Source organism: Eutrigla gurnardus, assembly GCF_963514095.1.
Source record: "Eutrigla gurnardus genome assembly, chromosome: 9".
Lineage (NCBI taxonomy): Eukaryota > Metazoa > Chordata > Actinopteri > Perciformes > Triglidae > Eutrigla > Eutrigla gurnardus.
This window is the reverse complement of record NC_139923.1, coordinates 28,522,658-28,542,331: the sequence shown is the minus strand read 5'-3', so window position 1 is coordinate 28,542,331 and position 19,674 is coordinate 28,522,658. Positions and strand designations below refer to the sequence as shown.

Below are 19,674 nucleotides of genomic sequence, written 5' to 3'. Positions count from 1 at the left end.
AGAGATGGTGGTTAATACCTGCTCAACTGAATCGCAGCAGAAGCAAATAAAAGACATTGTGGTGGTCTACTCCCTCGCTCCTGGATCACACACACACACACACACACACACACACTGTACATACTTTGACACACTAATGCACGTTTTGCACGCCCCCTCCCTCCCTCAGCCCCGGGGTGGGGGGGGGTCACGCTGTCATTCTTTATGATAGTAGCCAATTCTAGTAGGGATCATTTAATCCTCCAACGTGATTGATACCAGCACAGGTTAAATGGCAGGGGAGAAAAAAAAGGTCTGTTCTATTAAGAGATCAGTGGCGAGTGGAGACCTCCCACTTAAATAGTCATATTTTCCTGTAAGTGTGTGTGTGTGTGTGTGTGTGTGTGTCAGTGTCAGTCAGTTTGGTGGTTATGCTGAGGGCACGGAGGCGGTTGCAGAGGACCATCCGTGGGTCAAATTAAATAACCTAGATAATTTAAAAAGCATTGACAGTACAATTTGTCCATTCACTGTTATTGCTCTGACCCCTATTAGTGTCAATGGGCTTATCAAGGTGTTATCTTTCTCACCGCGATGGGAAGTGGTGTAAAACAAAGGACGGAATAAAAAAAACCCCTAATGGTCATTCCAAAGCCATTTAGGTGAGATTGTAGTAGATTGAGAAACATTACGAGGCTCTAATGCGCCGGCATATTATTTCTAATAAAATCATTTAGCGGTAAAAATTGCAGATGAGGAAAGTAATTATGGAGCAAAGGCAGAGTGTTACTGCTTATTAAACAGCCAATTCTATTAACCTTTTTTTTTGTTTCTTGATTAACAGGCAGCAGAGGCCCGGCGGGAACCTTGGCCTTGCACTGAAAAACAACTCCATGGATGTCGGCGCTGACTCCAGGACACTCCCCGCCGTGAGTTACTACTTCTAGAGGACAAAGCAAAGAGCGTCCGTCCTCTGATTTGTTTATTTTTAACATCATATTTAAACTAAAAGCGTCTGATTATAAATTAGGGCTTGGCAGGTCATCAATATGGTATCGATTTTGTGATTTGAGGCTAAATATAATGTTTGATTTGTGGCTTTTACTTCAAAAATCTCATTGAGTAAATCCAGAGGTGGGAAGTACAAATACTTTGTGCTTGAGTAGAATTTTATCCATTTCTCCTGCTTGTTTTATTGTTCTTATTTTGCTGTTTTAATTCTATACTTATTTAAAATTGTAATGTCTTTGCTATAATTGTATTTCTACAGCACTTTGCATTGCCTTGTGTGTGAACGGTGCTATACAAATAAACTTTCCTTTCAGGTACCTGTACTTGACTAAACTATTTTACTTTGAACCCCTACATTTTAAAACGAGTATCTGTCCTTTTAAAACGGGGTGATTCCATTTAGTTTGAAGGTGAGATTCAGTTAGTAGAAATATCCTATAGAGGGATTTGAATACATTTCAGAACCTGTATTTTTCCACTTTTTCTTGAGTAAAGAAGTTTAATCAGTACTTCTACTTTTTGAACCTGAGTATCTGTAGTTCTACTTGAGTATCACATGTCTGTCCTAATAGTGAACCCTAGAAATGTCATCACAACATCGACATCAAGGTCAAGAATATGTCATATCTGATTTTCTCCAAATCACCCAGCCCTAATCAATAATTACTAGGTATTTAATCTGTCTCACTTTTTGTTTCTCAGGATTTTTTTCTGTTTTATTTATTTATAAAAGAGTTGCAAGGCAGCCCAGAGTATAATAACCTAATTTAGTTATCTCAGTAAGAGCTAAATTGGAAACCTTGTGTTTCTTTGTGCAGGTCGGAGGACGCGTGTCGGAGCAGCAGCAGCTCTCTCGCTGTCAAACGGAAAGCGGAGGCACCATCTTACTGCAGCTGCTGGAGTTTAAATCCCAACTTCTCGAGGCGGTGGAGGAGCTGCACATCCGGAGGGTGAAGTAGCCGTTTTATTCCCATGATGTGAATAGAAAACAAAAAAACAATTCAAACAGACAGTCTGAAAATGATCTACAGTGGAAGAAATGATTATTTACTATTTTCTGAGCAGAAGTTGGACACTAACAGCTCTTTGTATGAAATCTTTGTGTGATTTTGTAGAATGAGGAGGTGATTTCATGTATTATAGGGTCCGAGAGGAAGCCCGTCTGGATGAGGGTTTGAGATGTGCCCCGTGACCCCCGACTAATAAGTAGAAAGTACATTTGTTTGCAGAAGAAACACAAATAAATACTAATGCTTTCGATACCCCCTCCAGCAAAGTGCTTTCAACCCGACATTGTGCTTAACGGGTCAGGCGAGTGCAAAAATGGGGATGTGTTTTTTATTTTTTATTTTATTGTTATGGTCGTGTTAACTGGGAACGCGAGGCGGTCTATATCAGGTCTGATCCTCCTCAGGCAACCGGTGTTATCAAAGCTTTGTAGTTGTGGCGTTCGGGGCGGCGAGGTTAAAGGAGCGAGAGGATGTCATGATGCCGGACATTCCTCAGCAGGTCAAATTCCAGTGTGTTTTTTTAAATACAGTGTGTAGAATGTGTTGTACTGGTACTTCACCCTAAATGGGGAAAGCACCGCGCGTTGGAAAAAGATGTTAAAGGTGAGCACGTTTAGTGTGAGAAGCTTTATTCTAAGAAATACAAATGGTTATGAAAATGAAGACGCATCATGGAAAACTTCAGGACGGGCTGTGTATAACTTCTTCAACTAGACACTGTTTTTTTCATGCTCGGATACATTTATTTCATTTTATCACCGTTAAAAAGCATCCATTCAGAACGGCAATAAAACAGTAAAGTCATGAATTTTCACAATAAGATAATATATTATGAGATGCTGTTAACTAATATATAGATTAAAAAGGTTTTAGTGCTCTTGTCTCTTAAGTTTTAATTTTGCATTATCAGGCTTGATAAAGCTTTCACACAATAATGATTCCTCGGTGGAAAAATAACAGCTTTATCTCTTGTGCACTCCTTTATTTTAAAGTGCAGCGCCACGCTGGTAGCATACTTTAATTGGAACTTATAAAATAAAGTCGGCGAGTTAACCAGCTCCCACGTACACATAAAAAAGTCCCGTGGATATAGAGAGCAATTGACTTTTACCTGCCTTCTCCCGGGGAAGAGGGGAGGATAGGGATGGTTCTCCACAAATATCACCTCCCCTCTAATGTTCCAGTTTTCTCTCTGCTTCTACAAAAATAAGATACGCAGGAATGAACCGGACAAAACTTAAAAAACTGCAGTTTGCAGCTCTGGCTCGACTCCAGAATCCAAAATGTACCCTCTGGTTGTTAATTTCAGGTTTGGTACGGGTGCTGGAAATCCTTGAAAACACTTGCATTTTAGAGTGGTGTTTTCAAGGTTTGCACAGTAGTTGGATTTAGACTAAAGGTCTATAAATGTGTGTTGTATGTGATGACATCTATGATAGAACAGAGAAAAGAAGATCTCCATATCTGAGGGACTGAAAACAGCGTTTTCTGACATTTCTTTATGAAAACTGACTTTTGATGATGAACAGATGATGAAAATAGTTGGTGATTATATTTCTGTGGATCTGTTAGTGGAATTAGTTTTCCTTTCATTTGTGGTCCTTCTGTAAAAAGCTGTCTCCAAACATCATGTTGGTTGTTTAGAGGACAATAACATCTCATTTAATGTGATGAACAAGTGACATCATAAGTAGACTGAATACTGACCATTGGATTGATACAAATATGGAGTTTACCACAGCTGGAAGGGGCTGGAAAAGCATGGAGATGCACCTTGAAATGCTTGACTTTGGAGAAGGTGTGGGAACCCTAGAATTTACTCTTCAATCATTTACTCAATCAGCTGTTTTATGTAAAATGTCTTTTTTCTGTGGTTTTAGGACGCAGAGACGCGATTCGAGGATCAGATCGGAAAGCTGGTGTTGGAGAAACAGGAGCTGGAATGGGAGAAGGTACCAGCTCTCAAATATCTGTATTTATATTGGTGGACATTCACTAAAAGGATCATGGGTATTCTTATTAAACACACTTTGTGATTTTATGACAGGAGTCGCTGCAACATCAAATTGAAACAGTTGTAAAGCAGAACACAGAGTCTCTCATCAATGTTAAGAAGCAGGTATGTTTATTTTTATTATCTTTATCTGTTTGGTTGCAGTTTTTACACCCAAATAAAGACTTTTTAACGATTCACTGAAACCTGAACAACCTATTCTTCTCAAGCTTCAGGCCAAAATAAGAAACGCCGAGGAGGAGAAGGTATGAACGTCAGTAAAGACACAAGACGTGTTTTTTTAGTAGTAAATTCACTCGTCTCAGTTGCACAATCTTGGAGAGTGGATTCTTTCTTTCTGGTTTTTATTGCTCACAATAATAATAATAATAATAATATAACATTTCAGGGGAAATACCAGGTCAGTGCCGAGTTAAAAGACAAGGAGATTAACAACCTGAAAGAGGAGATGAAGTCGCTACAGGTACATGAGATGTGTAACACGCACACACACACACACACACACACACACACACACACACACACACCATCAACTTGACAGTCTTGCCTTTTCGGTCTCTATTGGCCTTTAAGTGCTCAGAGATGTAAGTAGAAGCCCAACTGGAGTGGACCGTGGGGGGGGGGGGGGGGTGCTGGACTCAGTCTGGCTCCCAGAGTGTTTGTCTTCAGGGGTTGACACCCGGAGGTGATCTACAGCCCCCCCCCCCCCCCCCCACGGTCCGCTGCACTTTAACAACCCGGCCGTGTTACACAGACAATAGAGGCTGGTTTTTGATATTCTATCTGCCGTGTTTGGCCCCCGGTTGTGTGTTAATTCCTGTGACACGGTCGGGTGGACTCCCCCTTTGTTTTATCTCTATTTTATTTAATGCGTTTTCACATCAGTGGCAGTTGGCATTGAAGTGATTTAATTGCCGTACCGTGGCGATCTGCTAAATTACAAATTTGAGCTTCATTGGAACAGTACGGTTCAACTAATCCTTAATTAAATACAAATAAATCATCACAGCATTGTTTTTTTTATCTCAATAACTAAACTGGCTGATGAATAACTATACGAATCGTAAATCGTTAGAAGAGGTGATTCTGTATTTAATTGAGAAGAAAAACAGAGTGGAAAAATAGAAATAATGTATTAAATATAAGTAATGGTTCACCTCTAACCCATGATTCAACTTGCAACCTTTTAAAAGTTATCTGGTGACCCCCCTCCGGGGTCCGGATCCCCAGAATGGAAACCCTACTGATACTGGTTAATGAAGTGCTGGTTGTTTGATAAATGACCCCCCTGCCCCCAACAAAAAATCTGATAACATCCAGGGTAGGGGTGGGAATTGATAAGTTTTTATCAATATCAATGCCATTGTCGATGCTGCCAATTCCTTATCAATTCTCTTACCGATTCCTGAGTAGTTCAATAAATACTTATATACACTATAATAGGGGATTTTAGCCCATAAATTAAAAAAGCACCGCAAACCATTATAACGAAAGAAAAACTCAATATATGAAGTTGCACACACTTGTTGTGGGATTGTGTGTGTGTGTGTGTGTGTGTGTGTGTGTGTGTGTGTGTGTGTGTGTGTGTGTGTGTGTGTGTGTGTGTGTGTGTGTGTGTGTGTGTGTGTGTGTGTGTGTGTGTGTGTGTGTGTGTGTGTCTCCCGTTTGGGTAAATCAGGCTTTCCGATTGGCTGTAAAAGCCGCTGCGGGAGCAAATACGAATGTCCAATGCATAAACATAACTCTATACGTCACTAGCAAGATGGCGGATGAGAAGTTGATATACATAAACAAAAGGGGGAAATGCGCCACGGAGACGAGGAGACATCTAGTGACATCTTTACAACTTTACGCATTCGTTTTGTTGTCAGAAATACATCGCTCACATGGACAAGCAGGGTACCGCTGTTTAGCCCCGTTTCTCTAGTTTAAGAGGGAAAAAAACGCATGTTTGTAGCGCAAACGTAGTTATGACGCTCTAAAGACAACATGATCTTTTGTAGTGTATACGCTACAATGGGTCTATGCCTCCACTGATTACACACGGCAGCATTTTCATCGCGTTTGGTGAAATGTAGCCAGACTTTCGATCGCTTCCTCCTCTCCATGATGCGGCCTCGTAGTTTATAGGTTGTCGGCGCGTGCAGGGTCGTCGCAGAGAGTGACGCAATGTACCGCGACGCAAAATTTCGAGTAAACCGGAAAACGTGGTGCGGAATCGTTAAGAAGAATCGATAACGTTGGAGGCGTAGGATTCCGATGGAATTGGTTAGTTGGAGCCGGTTCTGAGTAGGAACCGGTTCTCGATTCCCACCCCTAATCCAGGGTAGCCTATCAGTGCACACTTGATAGTTAACTTTTAGGACAAAAATATGATCCTAGAGCGTAATTTTTTGTATTCTTTCTATTGACACTTAATAAAACAACAATCTAAATAATGTTTTACATAATAAGTGATTTACAAATCTTATATAGTAACGCATTGTCTCTGGTTCCAGCTTCTCCAGTGTGAAGAGTTTTATCTAATTTGTATCATCATAAGAACATAAAGTAAAGTGAAACATGACATTTGAAGACGTCTCGCTCAGAGACTGTGGACATTTTTCACTATTCAATAGACTAAATTTGTATTCATATTTTTATTTATTGTTTATTTAATAGGGTCAGTGCGTATTTATGGACATGAGTATAATACACAATGTAAATCCGCTAGTTTTCATTCATTGTCCCGAGGCAAATAACAGAAAACATAAAAACAAAGTAACAATCATACAACACCCTCATATTTAATTTGTTTCACTCGTTTGAAATTAATAATGGAACAATAACAGATCAATCAATACTGAGCATAATCAATTCATGATGCCGGTGGGGAAACATTAAAACTTTACCAGTTAGAAAAGGTGTTCCACAAGGATCAGTTCTGGGCCCTGTCCTGATTACAATTCATAATGTTACCTCTTCTCACTGACTGTAAATCCATCTTTACACAGATGACGCTATTCTGTTTCTAAACGTATTATTCTAAACTTGTTATTCTAAACGTATTATTCTAAATCATCTGCAACATATTCCCTGGACACAACATAACTTTTAACGAGTGGATGAACAATCTTGCGTAAGCCACAATGTTGATTTTTCTTTTACTGCTCTTTCACAGCTACTAAAGTACAACTTGGAGAAGAAATCAAGTGAGCTGGTAAGGAAGGATTTTTTCCTACTTTATACAAATTGTTGACACAGGATGGGTGGGAGTGAGGAAAAAAATGAAAGAGGAGGAGGATGAGGGAATGGTGCTAAGGAGGGATGGGGTTTTCGGAGGGAAGAGCTCATCAGGAGTAACGGATAGGGAGTGTGCGACACTTTGAACTGCCAGCACAGCAGAGAAAATATCTCTATTAAAATGTTTTATAACTCGGGGCCTCGCTCGGTTTAACCTTCTTCACATAACGGCGGCTCGGCCGAGTGAGAGGGAGTCGAAGTGAGGCGGCGCATCGGAGGGAGGGAGGGTGAGGGTGAAGGGAGTGGGTGAGGAAACGAAAGTGAAGGGAAAAAAAGAATCTGCCCAGCTTGATACAGACAATCAAACTGATGGCAGTTTGAAGAGCGATAAAGCGCTCTGGGGCATGAGCTGAGTTGTTTCCTTCATCCTGCAGATCTTAAACTGTGATGCTCTCAATCACCTGACATCAGTTTCCTCATGTAGTAACAGCCGGCTATATCCAAGAACCGCAGGCTTCTTTTTTTGCCCTGAAACGAAATGTTTCACAGTTTGGGAAATACATTTTTAAGCTGTGGTTTAGATGAGAATATCAAACAAAAGGCAAGGCGTTTTATTTGTAAAGCACCTTTCAACAACAAGGCAATTCAAAGTGCAAGACATAAAACTTTAAACGCATTGGAAAGAATCACAAAAACAAAATTATTATAAAAAACAAGCAAATAAAATAAAAAAAATACATTCAAAAACGACTAATGCTTTGCTAATTTGCTTAGCTTGCTAGAAAGACTGAAGTAGGAAGTAAAGTGAAAGTATAAAAAAATCTGCCCTTCAGAAAATCTAAACCTCTTTTATTTAATTTTAGTTTAATTGGTTAATAATTCAATTATTAAAAAAAACAAAAAAGTTTTAGTTTTGGGGGGGGGGGGGCGTGCCCTTCGCTAAGCCCCACCCTCTCAACTGACCAATCGTAGCGTAGCATCAGCCGACTCATGCAACCGTTTGAGATTGGTTCTTCACTTATAGGCTGGTTTTGTGGATTTTGTAAAGGTTGAAGGGAAACACTTGTTCTTCTTTACGTTCGTCTTCTCCACATGGAGAGTCCTCTCTGACTAGCTTTGTTTGAGGGCGGGACACATGTTATGCTAATGAGTTACTTGGTGACATAACCACTTTACGGAAGAAAAGGCGAGATTTGAATGGAGGCGTTTGAAGCAGTCGAGGAGTTTCTGTGGGGGAGAAACAGCCTTTGGACCTGGACTTTAGGTTTTGACACAAAAAAAATGAAATAACACACAAAAGGTGATTGGAAAAAAGAAAATGGGTCCTCCTTTTCTTCTTTTTTTTTCATTCAAATTTTTATACACACACAAATATACATAGATACATACATAAATGCATACATAAATATGATGGGTCTTTCATCCTCATTCCTCCTCCTCATGTGTTCATTGCTAATAACTTGTCGCTGTGGGGTTTTGTGGTACTATTTTGTTCTATCTTTAATCCCTCCACAGGAACATAAATTGGCCCTGCAGAGCCGGTCTAAGGACAGACACCTGAACCAGCTGGGCGAGGTGGAGAAGCGATTCGCCGCTCTGTCCAGACAGTGTGCCGCGATCAAGCAGGCCCACGAGAAGCTCGAGCAAAACGGTAATTATCAGACGTATGAACGGATGGATATGTTCACAGTTATGTAGACGTTCTCCCTGTGGCGATGGCTTTAATAAATGAGACTGTCCTACATACAGTCCCATCAGCCCATGCTATTGAATGTCATGTATTACATCCGACCAGAGGCCCTGTAACAGGTAACAAGGTGCTGGAAACGATTCACAGAGATGTTCGCTGACGTGATCGAGCAGCATGACTCAGCAGAATAAGTAGCGCCACATTCATTCCCACAAATATCCAGTTTCACTTCATCATTTTTTGATGGGGGGGGGGGGGGGGGGTCGAGATCGGGATCGGGATAATGAGGAAAGGTCACTGTTATGTTCCTTTGTTTAATTGGTCCTCCAGGAGTTTTGACGATGAGCTAACTGTGGCTACGTGAAAAAGATCTCCCAGCTCAGAAACCAGGTTTATTCAACGTCATTAGATTTGAGCAGATCAACACCAGGGCAGGTGGTTTGTTTCTTGACTCAATCCACCAGTTTAGGTGTAGAATTGCAGGAAATTTGTTTTAAATTAGGATATATTTAATGTATATTTCAATTGAAATATGTGTCTTGGCCGTCATACAAAAACTGAATCTCCATTATCGAGTTAAGCATGAATATCGTCAGCAAATAATAGAATGAACAGACAATGTTTTCTAATTTATCCCTTATTCTTTATTTGTTCTTTATGATCTTTACTAAAAAAAAAATTCCTATCCGTGACGCATTAAAAATATTAAAGAAATGTAGCCTGTTACACATCCACGGTCTCCGTGCATGTAAAGGGTTGATTTCAGGTTTTCGTCTAATTAAAACGTTTCTTTAGGTCATGTCATAGAATAACGGTGTCTTGCTTGTTTGTGTTTGATTCTTACAGTTGATGAGGCCATGAAAATAAAAAAGAAACTGACTACTGAAAATCAAAAACAAGAAGCAACCATTGTGTCACTGAAGAAGGTGTGTGAGGAAAATATATAATGATAGAGCTCTTATAGGAGTTATCTTTGTTTATTATCTAATCTAATTTACATAATAATACATAATAATCTAAGTTACTAATCTAATATAGTAACACATTTTCTCTGGTTCCAGCTATTAACGCAGATTTCTTACCAGTAACAAAAGGTGTTCCACAAGGATCAGTTCTGGGCCCTGTCCTAATTACAATTCATATTATTAATGTTACCTCTTCTCACTGACTGTAATGTCTTTATGCAGATGACACTATTCTGTATTGTATTGCTGACTAAACTACGACTGAATGACTTGCTCATGCTGCAAGTTTATTCTAAAGGTATTAAAAAAAGACACATTCTGTCTAAATATGTGTTTCTTGGCGACATGCTTCCTCCAGGAGTTGGAGGAGGTCGGTATGACGCTGATCAAGGCCAAGATGTCGTCCGTTGGACATGACAAGGCCCAGAGTCGTACGGGCAGAGAGCAGCACTGTCAGCTGCTGCACCAGAGACTCAGCATGGTGAACCAGTCAAAATCAGCAAGACGAACACCCACAAAGATAATCATTGTGCATTATATATAATATATATATATCTTTTACGTGTTTAGGAAACTGACATGAACAAAAAACTTGTGGAGGAAAATGCAGCCCTTCGAGCCGAAAAGCAGGTAAACTAGAAACGGTGAAGGATGTCTTTTCTTCCTCTGGAAAACGTTGTTTTTTATGATTCTGAGCTAAAAACCAAGCTTGTCCGGTCATATATCTTATATTGTGTGCATGTGTTTGTGTGTGTGTGCTTGTGTACAGGAAGTGATGCGGTCTCTGCAGAATACTCAGCGGCTGTTGTTGAGTCAGACTCAGACAGTAAGCAGAGTGGAGCTGGAGCTGCAGCAGGTCAGAGTTCATGTTGTACATCTACACAGACCTCATACTACTACATACTACGTTCACTTACTTTAACTTTTAATACCCGTTTCTTGACATCTGAGCGTAGTTTTATACCACATTGTCATTTAAAATAATTTATGGATGTGTTGCTGCAGATGGAAATAAAACGGGTCAGAAGAACAAGTATTAGTTTTCTGTTCGGAAAAACAACAACAAACCATCAGCTTCACTAAATTCAGCACTGTCACTTTAGTTTTTTTACTTTGTTGGGTGCAGATCTGAAGTTTGTCTGCTTTAGCCGATGATAGAAAACGTGCATCTCTGCGCTTCCCGTTGGACTTTTTCCAGCGTCTGTTTAAATGATTATGGAGTGAATTTACACGAGGACAGAAGTAAATAACGTCCGTCGTTTCTTCCCATAAACGTGATGAATGTGTTGTTGTATATCATCACGTATACATTAGTGAATACGCTCCCCTCCGCCACTGAATGATAGTTAACGTGTTTATTCCCTCATTTATGGCCTTTTGCAGTTTATTATTCGCTCTTCTTCTCTCTCTGTTACCCCCCCCATCTCATTTTTAATTCACCTATTCATTAATTTATTAAAAATCATTATTAAAATGACACAAGCCGACTGATTTGTATTAGCAAGAAGTCCTCTCTCTCTCTCTGTGTCTCCCTGCCCTATTCAAGACCTTCTGTTCATGTTAAATAAACGCATAAAAATTTAGTATTGCATTAAAAATCCCACGGGTGATTAATTTTACTGCAGGCCCTTAAGCAGGAATGCAGGGCGACGGGAGAGGAGCTGAACCAACTGGTGGAGAGCTGCACCGCCTCCGAGCCCAGCTGGGACAAAGAGGTAGGACAGGGTCGGTACGGGTGCTGGTAATCCTTGATAAAGGTCTTGAAATGTGTGTTGTATGTGATGACATCTATGATAGAACAGAGAAAAGAAGATCTCCATATCTGAGGGACTGAAAACAGCATTTCCTGACATTTCTTTATGAAAAATGACTTTTGATGATGAACAGATGATGAAAATAGTTGGTGATTATATTTCTGTGGATCTGTTAGTGGAATTAGTTTTCCTTTCATTTGTGGTCCTTCTGTAAAAAGCTGTCTCCAAACATCATGTTGGTTGTTTAGAGGACAATAACATCTCATTTAATGTGATGAACAAGGGACATAATAAGTAGACTGAATACTGACCATTGGATTGATACAAATATGGAGTTTACCACAGCTGGAAGGTGCTGGAAAAGCATGGAAATGCACCTGGAAGTGCTTGGAAAGTGCTTGAATGTGACTTCGGAGAAGGTGGAGGAACCCTGACTTACAGTTTGCCAGGTTAGATTGGAACGTCAAAATGTTGCTGTTAGTAAGACTGAGTGTCTTTCTGTATGTTTTCTCGTATTTAAAAGAAGGCCATGTTTCTGGATCGCATCGAGAGAGAGCAGCGAGGCCTTCGAGCGGTGAAAGAGGCGTACGACGAGCTTCGCCGGGAACACGCCGAGCTATCCTCACAAGCCGAAGTGCAAGCTCAGCGTATTTACGAATTGGAGGTGCAGAACTAAACGTTTACTTTTTAAAACTTTGTCTCGCACAATAAAATGATTTGTTTATCAACCAAATGTAAAGTGATTCCAGTGTGTTTTAGTGCAATTTTATGAGGTTTAAGTATATTTAATGATTCTCGGGATAATATCGTGAATCGCAATTATTTTGGCCAGGATAATCATGACATGATATTTTTTAATTGTCCCAAGCCTGGCATGCTTTGACGACACTGTAGAGTGTCTACAGAGGCCCTAATAAGCCGTCGATGCACTCCCCTCTTGTGCAACACACATTTCTTGCTAACGGACAACAGCAAATGCATCTGAAGCGTGTTGCTTTTTTATTTTTCTCTCCACAGATGAGATGCAGCGGTCAGAGCCTCATCGTTTCCTCAGAGGTCTTCCCCACTTCGGTGGAGGAAATCGGAGGAAAGAGACGTCTCGATGAACCGGTCTTTGGCAGCCTGCAGGACTTGGCCTGCGCTCAGGCCAACAACCCCGACCGTCTGGAGGACACAGGAGCTGTGACGACGCCGGACGCCACCGGAACAGCTGGAGGTCAGCCAGCTAAATGTAATCATGCATCTCTTATACTGAGGATTCAACCACTTTTTTCTCAGATTATACGATTTTGCATCACGTTTAAGCATTTTTATGATGACCAAATGTTCGTCAACAGTATCGAGCCCTGTCTCTGTACTGAGCAAAGAAAAGGGTAATGACGGGAGTGGAGGAAGGAGTGAGGGAGAGCAAGGGAGGAAAGATGATGCGGAACAAGTTAAAAGCCACCGAGACGAAGCGAGAGGAACGCTCGCGACCCAAACAGCAGATAAAGCAGACAGACGAGAGGACGGCCTGGGGTCATCGGAGGAGACGAGGGAGGCCAAACGGCCTAAAACAGAAACAAAAGATAGAGCGGAGGAGGGGCTTCAAACAGCAGAAACCCAGATACCGGTCCAGACAGCGAAGGTCGTTGACTTCACGGACGCTGAGCCGGCTAAGCCCTCGGACCGCTCGCCAAGTCTCTCTCCGACAGTCAGGGGGAAGGATGCCGACTCCACATCAGTTCTGCTCCGTCCAGATAAGCACCCGAGGGTCATCCAAGAGGTACAACGCCTCCAAACCTCTGCTGAGTCAGTTACTCAGCTGCCAAGTCCGATTCATCGAGCTCTTGAGCAAACGGCAGGCGAGGAACCGGCTGCCGGACTCTCCGACCTTCCGAATATGTCAAGTATCTGTGGCTCGCGGACCGGTTCTTTGCCTTTAGCTGCTCAGTCGGACGCCAGTGTCGGTGTCGGTATTCAGGAGCTAGAGACGACGCAAACACAAGCGAACACGGATGAAATGTGTGATGCACAGGTGAACAAAGAAAGCACGTCGGCAAGAAGAACGGCGGTTGAACCGCGAGCGTCGACTCAAAGTCAGGAAGTGTCGGAGCAGAGTGGACAGCTGAGGCCTCTGGTAACCGACGGTGATGACGGGGGATCTAGTGCCTACAAGAAGATGGAAGCCCCGCCGAGGGTAGACACGTGTGGAAACTACGCCTGTGAGGTTTCCCAGGACGCTTTGGAAACATCCGGTTTGAAGGATGATGTCACGGCGGATACGGAGAAACCCGGATCTCGGGTTGAGGCCGCCGGCGATGAGGAGCACGTGAAGCATGACAAAATGGGAGATGCAAAGACGACTCTTCAGATCGACGCATCACCGGATACCGGCGGCACAAAACGCCTCGAGCCGTCCACAGCAGAAGAAACGCCGTCCGAAGATACCAACGAGTTTTCTCTGCTCAGCAACAAGACCTTCAGGTCGTCCTTCGACTGGAGCAGCGCTCGGGGGAAAACGGCAAACTCTAGAACCAAGTCAGACGTGTCCGTCCTACAGTGGTTTGTTCAGGTATTACAATTAAAACACTTCAGGAGAGCCTTAAAGGGACAGTTCACCTGTCTCGTCCATGAGTAGCTCGTAGTGTACAAGGAGAAAGAAAATAGTTCCTACCTGACACTAATCACAGCAAGGTCTGTGGATTATCTCCAGTAACTGGGTCAGGATTCTGGAAATTGCTGGAATTGTGTGCCAAATAGTTCTGTCCGATCTCTCCAAATCTAGGCAACTCACACCAAAACTAGATTCATAAATAGCACCATTATTTTTTATTTGGATGTGAACTGTCCCTTTTTTTGAAGGTTGTATGTTTATTGATTGGTATTCAATCAATAAACGTATCATTTGATTCGCTTCTTTGCAGACGATGCAACTTTTTATAGCTATATTAATATGCATACAAAGCAAAAAACAAGTATATTTTAAATTCAATATAAATGTGAAATCACTCAAAATCCACACCTTTTGACCTTGTTAATACCAGTGTGGTTTGAATCAACACTTGATGTTTCTGGACTAGATTATGAATCAGCATCAACAGGCACTTTACTAGTCAGCCAATATGGCTTTTTCAGGGCTGATACTAATTAGTACTAATCTAGGAGAACACTAACTGATATTTGTCTGCAGTAAAACAAAGTGCCAGAAGTATTTTATCAGTAAATCGGCTTAAAAATTGCCCGATGACCATAAAAATGCTGATAATTGGTCGACCCCTCACCTTTTTTAAGGTGGATGTTTTGGTTTCTATAAAACCTTTGGTTGTTTTTTCAGGGATTCCCCATATCCGGGCAAAATATAGGTGGTGCCGGCGGACTCCTCAGACCACCTCCTTCCAGCACGATACCCACGTTCCTCAAAAGCAAACACAACAGAGGTGACGGTTCTCCTCGGTTCTTCTTGTGTGATCCGTAGTATCGCTGCTCCGCCGATGACCTCAGTGTATCATCTGTGTTTCATACCAAATCCACCTCATCCTTCCCAGTCCCCTCGGTGATTACCTCGCCGGCGGATCTGTTCACTGCCTCCGGCGTCTCCGGGACCACGAGGAGACACCCGGCGGGAGAGCCTGAGACTCCGGAGACCTGCAGAGAGACGGCAGCAGCCGCTCGCAGAACCTGTGAGGTAAGACACACAAAAAAAGGTATACCAAGGAAACAAACGACCTCTGTATGTGAACTCAACTTAAAGTCACGGCGTTGTTTCTGATGCTGAACAGCAGGAAACGGACGATGTTCTCGTTGAAACACAGGAAAGTTACCCTAAACCCCCATAAAAAATATCCCCTCCATCAAGTGAATTGGCTCGAGGTGGTTTCTGTTCCACAGATTCTAAAAACGTCATCATTTAATAAGCCGCGGCTGAGTGGACCCCCGGGGGAAATTTACTGCTGGAGCTTAATAAATACGTCGGTTACTTCAAGACGACATGTCCTCGTAAGAACCAGACTTATTATTACGCTTTTTTCAGACATTTTTGTGGTGCAAAAAAGGTCTTTTAGGAATATTAGCTGAGGTCAACACATTCAGCAGATTGTCCAGAATACCTGAGAGCGACTAGAAAGCGTTGACGAATGTTAAGTCGGTGTTGAGTGAAAGGACGATCGCTAAACTCACAGACAGCCAGACAGACGGGATGGACGAGCTGCGAGAGAAACCTACCTAATGAGGCCGGGTACCTCTCTCTCTCTCTCTCTCTCTCTCTCTCTCTCTCTCTCTCACCCACTCTCTCTTTATCCCTACCTCCCTCTCTCTCTCTCTCTCTCTCTCTCTCCTTCTCTCTCTCTCACCCACTCTCTCTTTATCCCTACCTCCCCCTCTCTCTCTCTCTCACCCACTCTCTCTTTATCCCTACCTCCCTCTCTCTCTCTCTCTCTCTCTCTCTCTCTCCCTCTCTCTCTCTCACCCACTCTCTCTTTATCCCTACCTCTCTCTCTCTCTCTCTCTCTCTCACCCACTCTCTCTTTATCCCTACCTCCCTCTCTCTCTCTCACCCACTCTCTCTTTATCCCTACCTCTCTCTCTCTCTCTCTCACCCACTCTCTCTTTATCCCTACCTCTCTCTCTCTCTCTCACCCACTCTCTCTTTATCCCTACCTCCCTCTCTCTCTCTCACCCACTCTCTCTTTATCCCTACCTCCCTCTCTCTCTCTCACCCACTCTCTCTTTATCCCTACCTCTCTCTCTCTCTCACCCACTCTCTCTTTATCCCTCTCTCTCACCCACTCTCTCTTTATCCCTACCTCCCTCTCTCTCTCTCTCTCTCACCCACTCTCTCTTCATCCCTACCTCTCTCTGTCGCTCTCTCTCTCTCACCCACTCTCTCTTTATCCCTACCTCTCTCTCTCTCTCTCTCTCACCCACTCTCTCTTTATCCCTACCTCTCTCTCTCTCTCTCTCACCCACTCTCTCTTTATCCCTCTCTCTCACCCACTCTCTCTTTATCCCTACCTCCCTCTCTCTCTCTCACCCACTCTCTCTTTATCCCTACCTCTCTCTCTCTCTCACCCACTCTCTCTTTATCCCTCTCTCTCACCCACTCTCTCTTTATCCCTACCTCCCTCTCTCTCTCTCACCCACTCTCTCTTCATCCCTACCTCTCTCTGTCGCTCTCTCTCTCTCACCCACTCTCTCTTTATCCCTACCTCTCTCTGTTGCTCTCTCTCTCTCACCCACTCTCTCTTTATCCCTACCTCCCTCTCTCTCTCACCCACTCTCTCTTTATCCCTCTCTCTCACCCACTCTCTCTTTATTCCTCCCTCCCTCTCTCTCTCTTACCACTCTTTATCTCTCTCGCTCTCCTTCTCTCTCTCTCCCTCCCTCTCCCTCCCCCTCTCTCTTTCTATCTCTCTCTATCTCTCAATTTAATTCATTATCTCTCTCTCTCTCTCTCTTCCCCTCACTTCATCATCTGTCTCTCTCTCTCACTTACTCACTGACTCACTGTTAATCCCTCCCTCTCTCTCTCTCCCCCTCCCTCTCTCTCTCTCTTCCCCTCTCACTTCATCATCCATCCATCTCTCACTCACTCACTTTCTCTGTCCTCTCGCTCGCTCTCTCGCTCTCTCTCTCTCTCACACACACACACACACACACTCTTCATTCTCTCTCTCTTTTGTCACCATCACCGCAAAACTGCCACTCCGTGTTTTATAAGATCCAGGTGGCGGCAATTGAGGGAGATAGAGTGCAACATGCTTCTTTTTTTAAATATGAGGAAGAGGAAAAAAAACTGGCCTGATAGTTTAACAAATTGTCGTGAGGGTCCAAAGGCTTTCTTTTCTCCTGCAGACTGAACTCTGGGAACGTCATGCAGAGTTCAGGCCTGGCTGCTTTCTCTGGGCTGGATTCTGTTTCATATCAGTTTGCTGCTGGTTATCGTCTGCACCGCGTTTGTTTATCACTTAATGTTCCTTTTCACTCACAAAATAAATGTTTGCTTCCTCACGAGGTTTGAGGAGTTGATTAGAAGTTGTTGTTGTTGTTGTTGTTTTACACAGGACAGCAGAGCTTCTTTTCCCATCTCCACGTCCATCATGGACAGCAGCAGACCGTCGTGGACAACCGCCCCGGGGTAAGTACCCCCCCCCCCCCCCCCAGTAGTCGTTCCACCCTGGAGTTCAATTTTGAAAAGCAAAAATTCATAGCTTCAAACATGGTTGGAGGGATCAACATTTGTGTCTCCCTCATTGTCGCCTAATGAGGTTGGACTGTGTCTGTCACGCTGTCGTCATGGTGACGTCACCAGTTGGTTTGTGGACTACGGTTTTGAAGCCCCGAGTTCAGCATTTTGGCTGAATATTTGCAACCAGTGAAGGAAGTGACCATATTTGGACTGTGGAGGAGCAGCGGGTGGATCTGATAAACACAAACCCGGACAGACCAGCACCCTTACTGGATCTGGATCCATGTGGATTCTGGTGTGAAGCTGCTAACAAAGTTAGCTTCTATAATTCAAGGTTCAACTTTACAGCTAAGTGTTAAAGTCATCTTAGTAGCTAACTAGCACTGGTAGCATGGTAGTGACCTGTCAATCAGCAGGTAAGCCCCGCCCCCTAAAGCATCCCCTGCTTTCTGGTCTGGTGGACTCTAAATGGACCATAATGTACTAAATGAACATCATGCTGGATTGAAGAAGACTTGAAACTAGAGATTGAGACCATAAACTCATGTTTACAATGTTTACTGAGATAATACATTAAGAGAGATGTAGGACCATTTTCTCATAGACTTCTATACAACCAGAGAGGAGTCGCCCCCTGGTGGCCAGCAGAGAGAAGTAGGACCATTTTCTCATAGACTTCTATACAACCAGAGAGGAGCCGCCCCCTGGTGGCCAGCAGAGAGAAGTAGGACCATTTTCTCATAGACTTCTATACAACCAGAGAGGAGTCGCCCCCTGGTGGCCAGCAGAGAGAAGTAGGACCATTTTCTCATAGACTTTAAGGCACTTTAACATCGGCTTTACTTTTCAGAACCGGAGGTCGCCACCTGGTTTTTAACGCCTCACACTGCTGGTTAATACTGTTGAATTTGAACCTCCTCAGTTTTAGCTGGTTAACATTAAGGTCATGTGACCAGCTGATGGTTTCTCCTCACACCAGGTGTAGCGGAGCTCCGACCTCGAGTTCAGAATCAGACTGGGAGCCCTCTTGTTCCCAGGAGAGGGAAGACCAGCAGTCCTCATTCAGAGCCCAGATCTCTAAAATTGAACAGTTCCTGAACACGGAGAGGCTCAGTCTGCCCAAGAGACGAAGAACCGACAACTGAACCACCGAAGAACCTTCGGTTCTGTCGAAGTTACTGTTCCACTTCTCGAGCACTTCTGTTGGGAAAGGATCAAATGTTCTTTAATGATCGCCTGTTCACATTAATGTTATCAAGACATTTTATTAGAACGTCAATGGATGTTTATTCATGTTGCTATATTTGAAAAATGTAATTTTAACATACAGTTGTGTGTTTGTATACATTTGAAATGTATGCATTGTTCTATAAACACAAATAAAACATTTGGCATCTATGGATTCACTTGTTTTCAGAAGGAAATCTGATTTTTGGAGAAATGATCCCAGTTTGAGGGATATTTTTAATATTTCATATAAACTATTCAAACTGTACTCATATTTAACCCTTTTACCTGTTATTTAGTTATTAATTTGCTTCTGAATTCATTGATATTCTGATTGTGAATTCAGTATTTAATAACCCACAATACGATTAAAGTGTATTTATCACTACATTTTTCGGGGGAAACTTAAATAAACTTAAATGATGCTCCGGACTCATCAGCTTCATGTGACTGAATAGAAAAGCAGATAAAAGATGTAAAACGTGTTTCTTGCTGACGGACAGATTCTTCTCTCTCTCATTTTAATTATAATAAAAGTTAATGACGAGAGAAATAGTTCTAATATATAATAAAGATATTCTGAGCAGTGAATTCTGTTCTAACCGTGATTATGTCTCTTCACACGTATAATTCAAA

At 42.6% G+C, this 19,674-nt stretch overlaps 1 protein-coding gene across 2 annotated transcripts; it reads left to right on the top strand.

Moving 5' to 3' along the window:
• The first annotated feature begins 832 nt into the window (after positions 1–832).
• Positions 833–19,149, top strand: ccdc73 (coiled-coil domain containing 73). Of its 2 annotated transcripts, none has more exons than XM_084017367.1 (20): positions 833–908; positions 1,809–1,940; positions 3,881–3,952; positions 4,048–4,119; positions 4,224–4,259; positions 4,403–4,477; positions 7,175–7,213; positions 8,752–8,887; positions 9,773–9,852; positions 10,250–10,372; positions 10,462–10,521; positions 10,661–10,747; positions 11,517–11,606; positions 12,169–12,309; positions 12,663–12,861; positions 12,983–14,199; positions 14,962–15,064; positions 15,173–15,312; positions 17,687–17,760; positions 18,791–19,149. In XM_084017367.1, exons 1-20 carry the CDS (start codon positions 873–875, stop codon positions 18,954–18,956), a joined length of 3,078 nt encoding a protein of 1,025 aa, XP_083873493.1. In that variant the 5' UTR covers positions 833–872; the 3' UTR covers positions 18,957–19,149. The 2 variants fall into 2 exon arrangements, with proteins under 2 accessions (XP_083873493.1, XP_083873492.1); XM_084017366.1 differs by having other exon boundaries at positions 12,663–12,876.
• Positions 19,150–19,674: the final 525 nt, after the last annotated feature.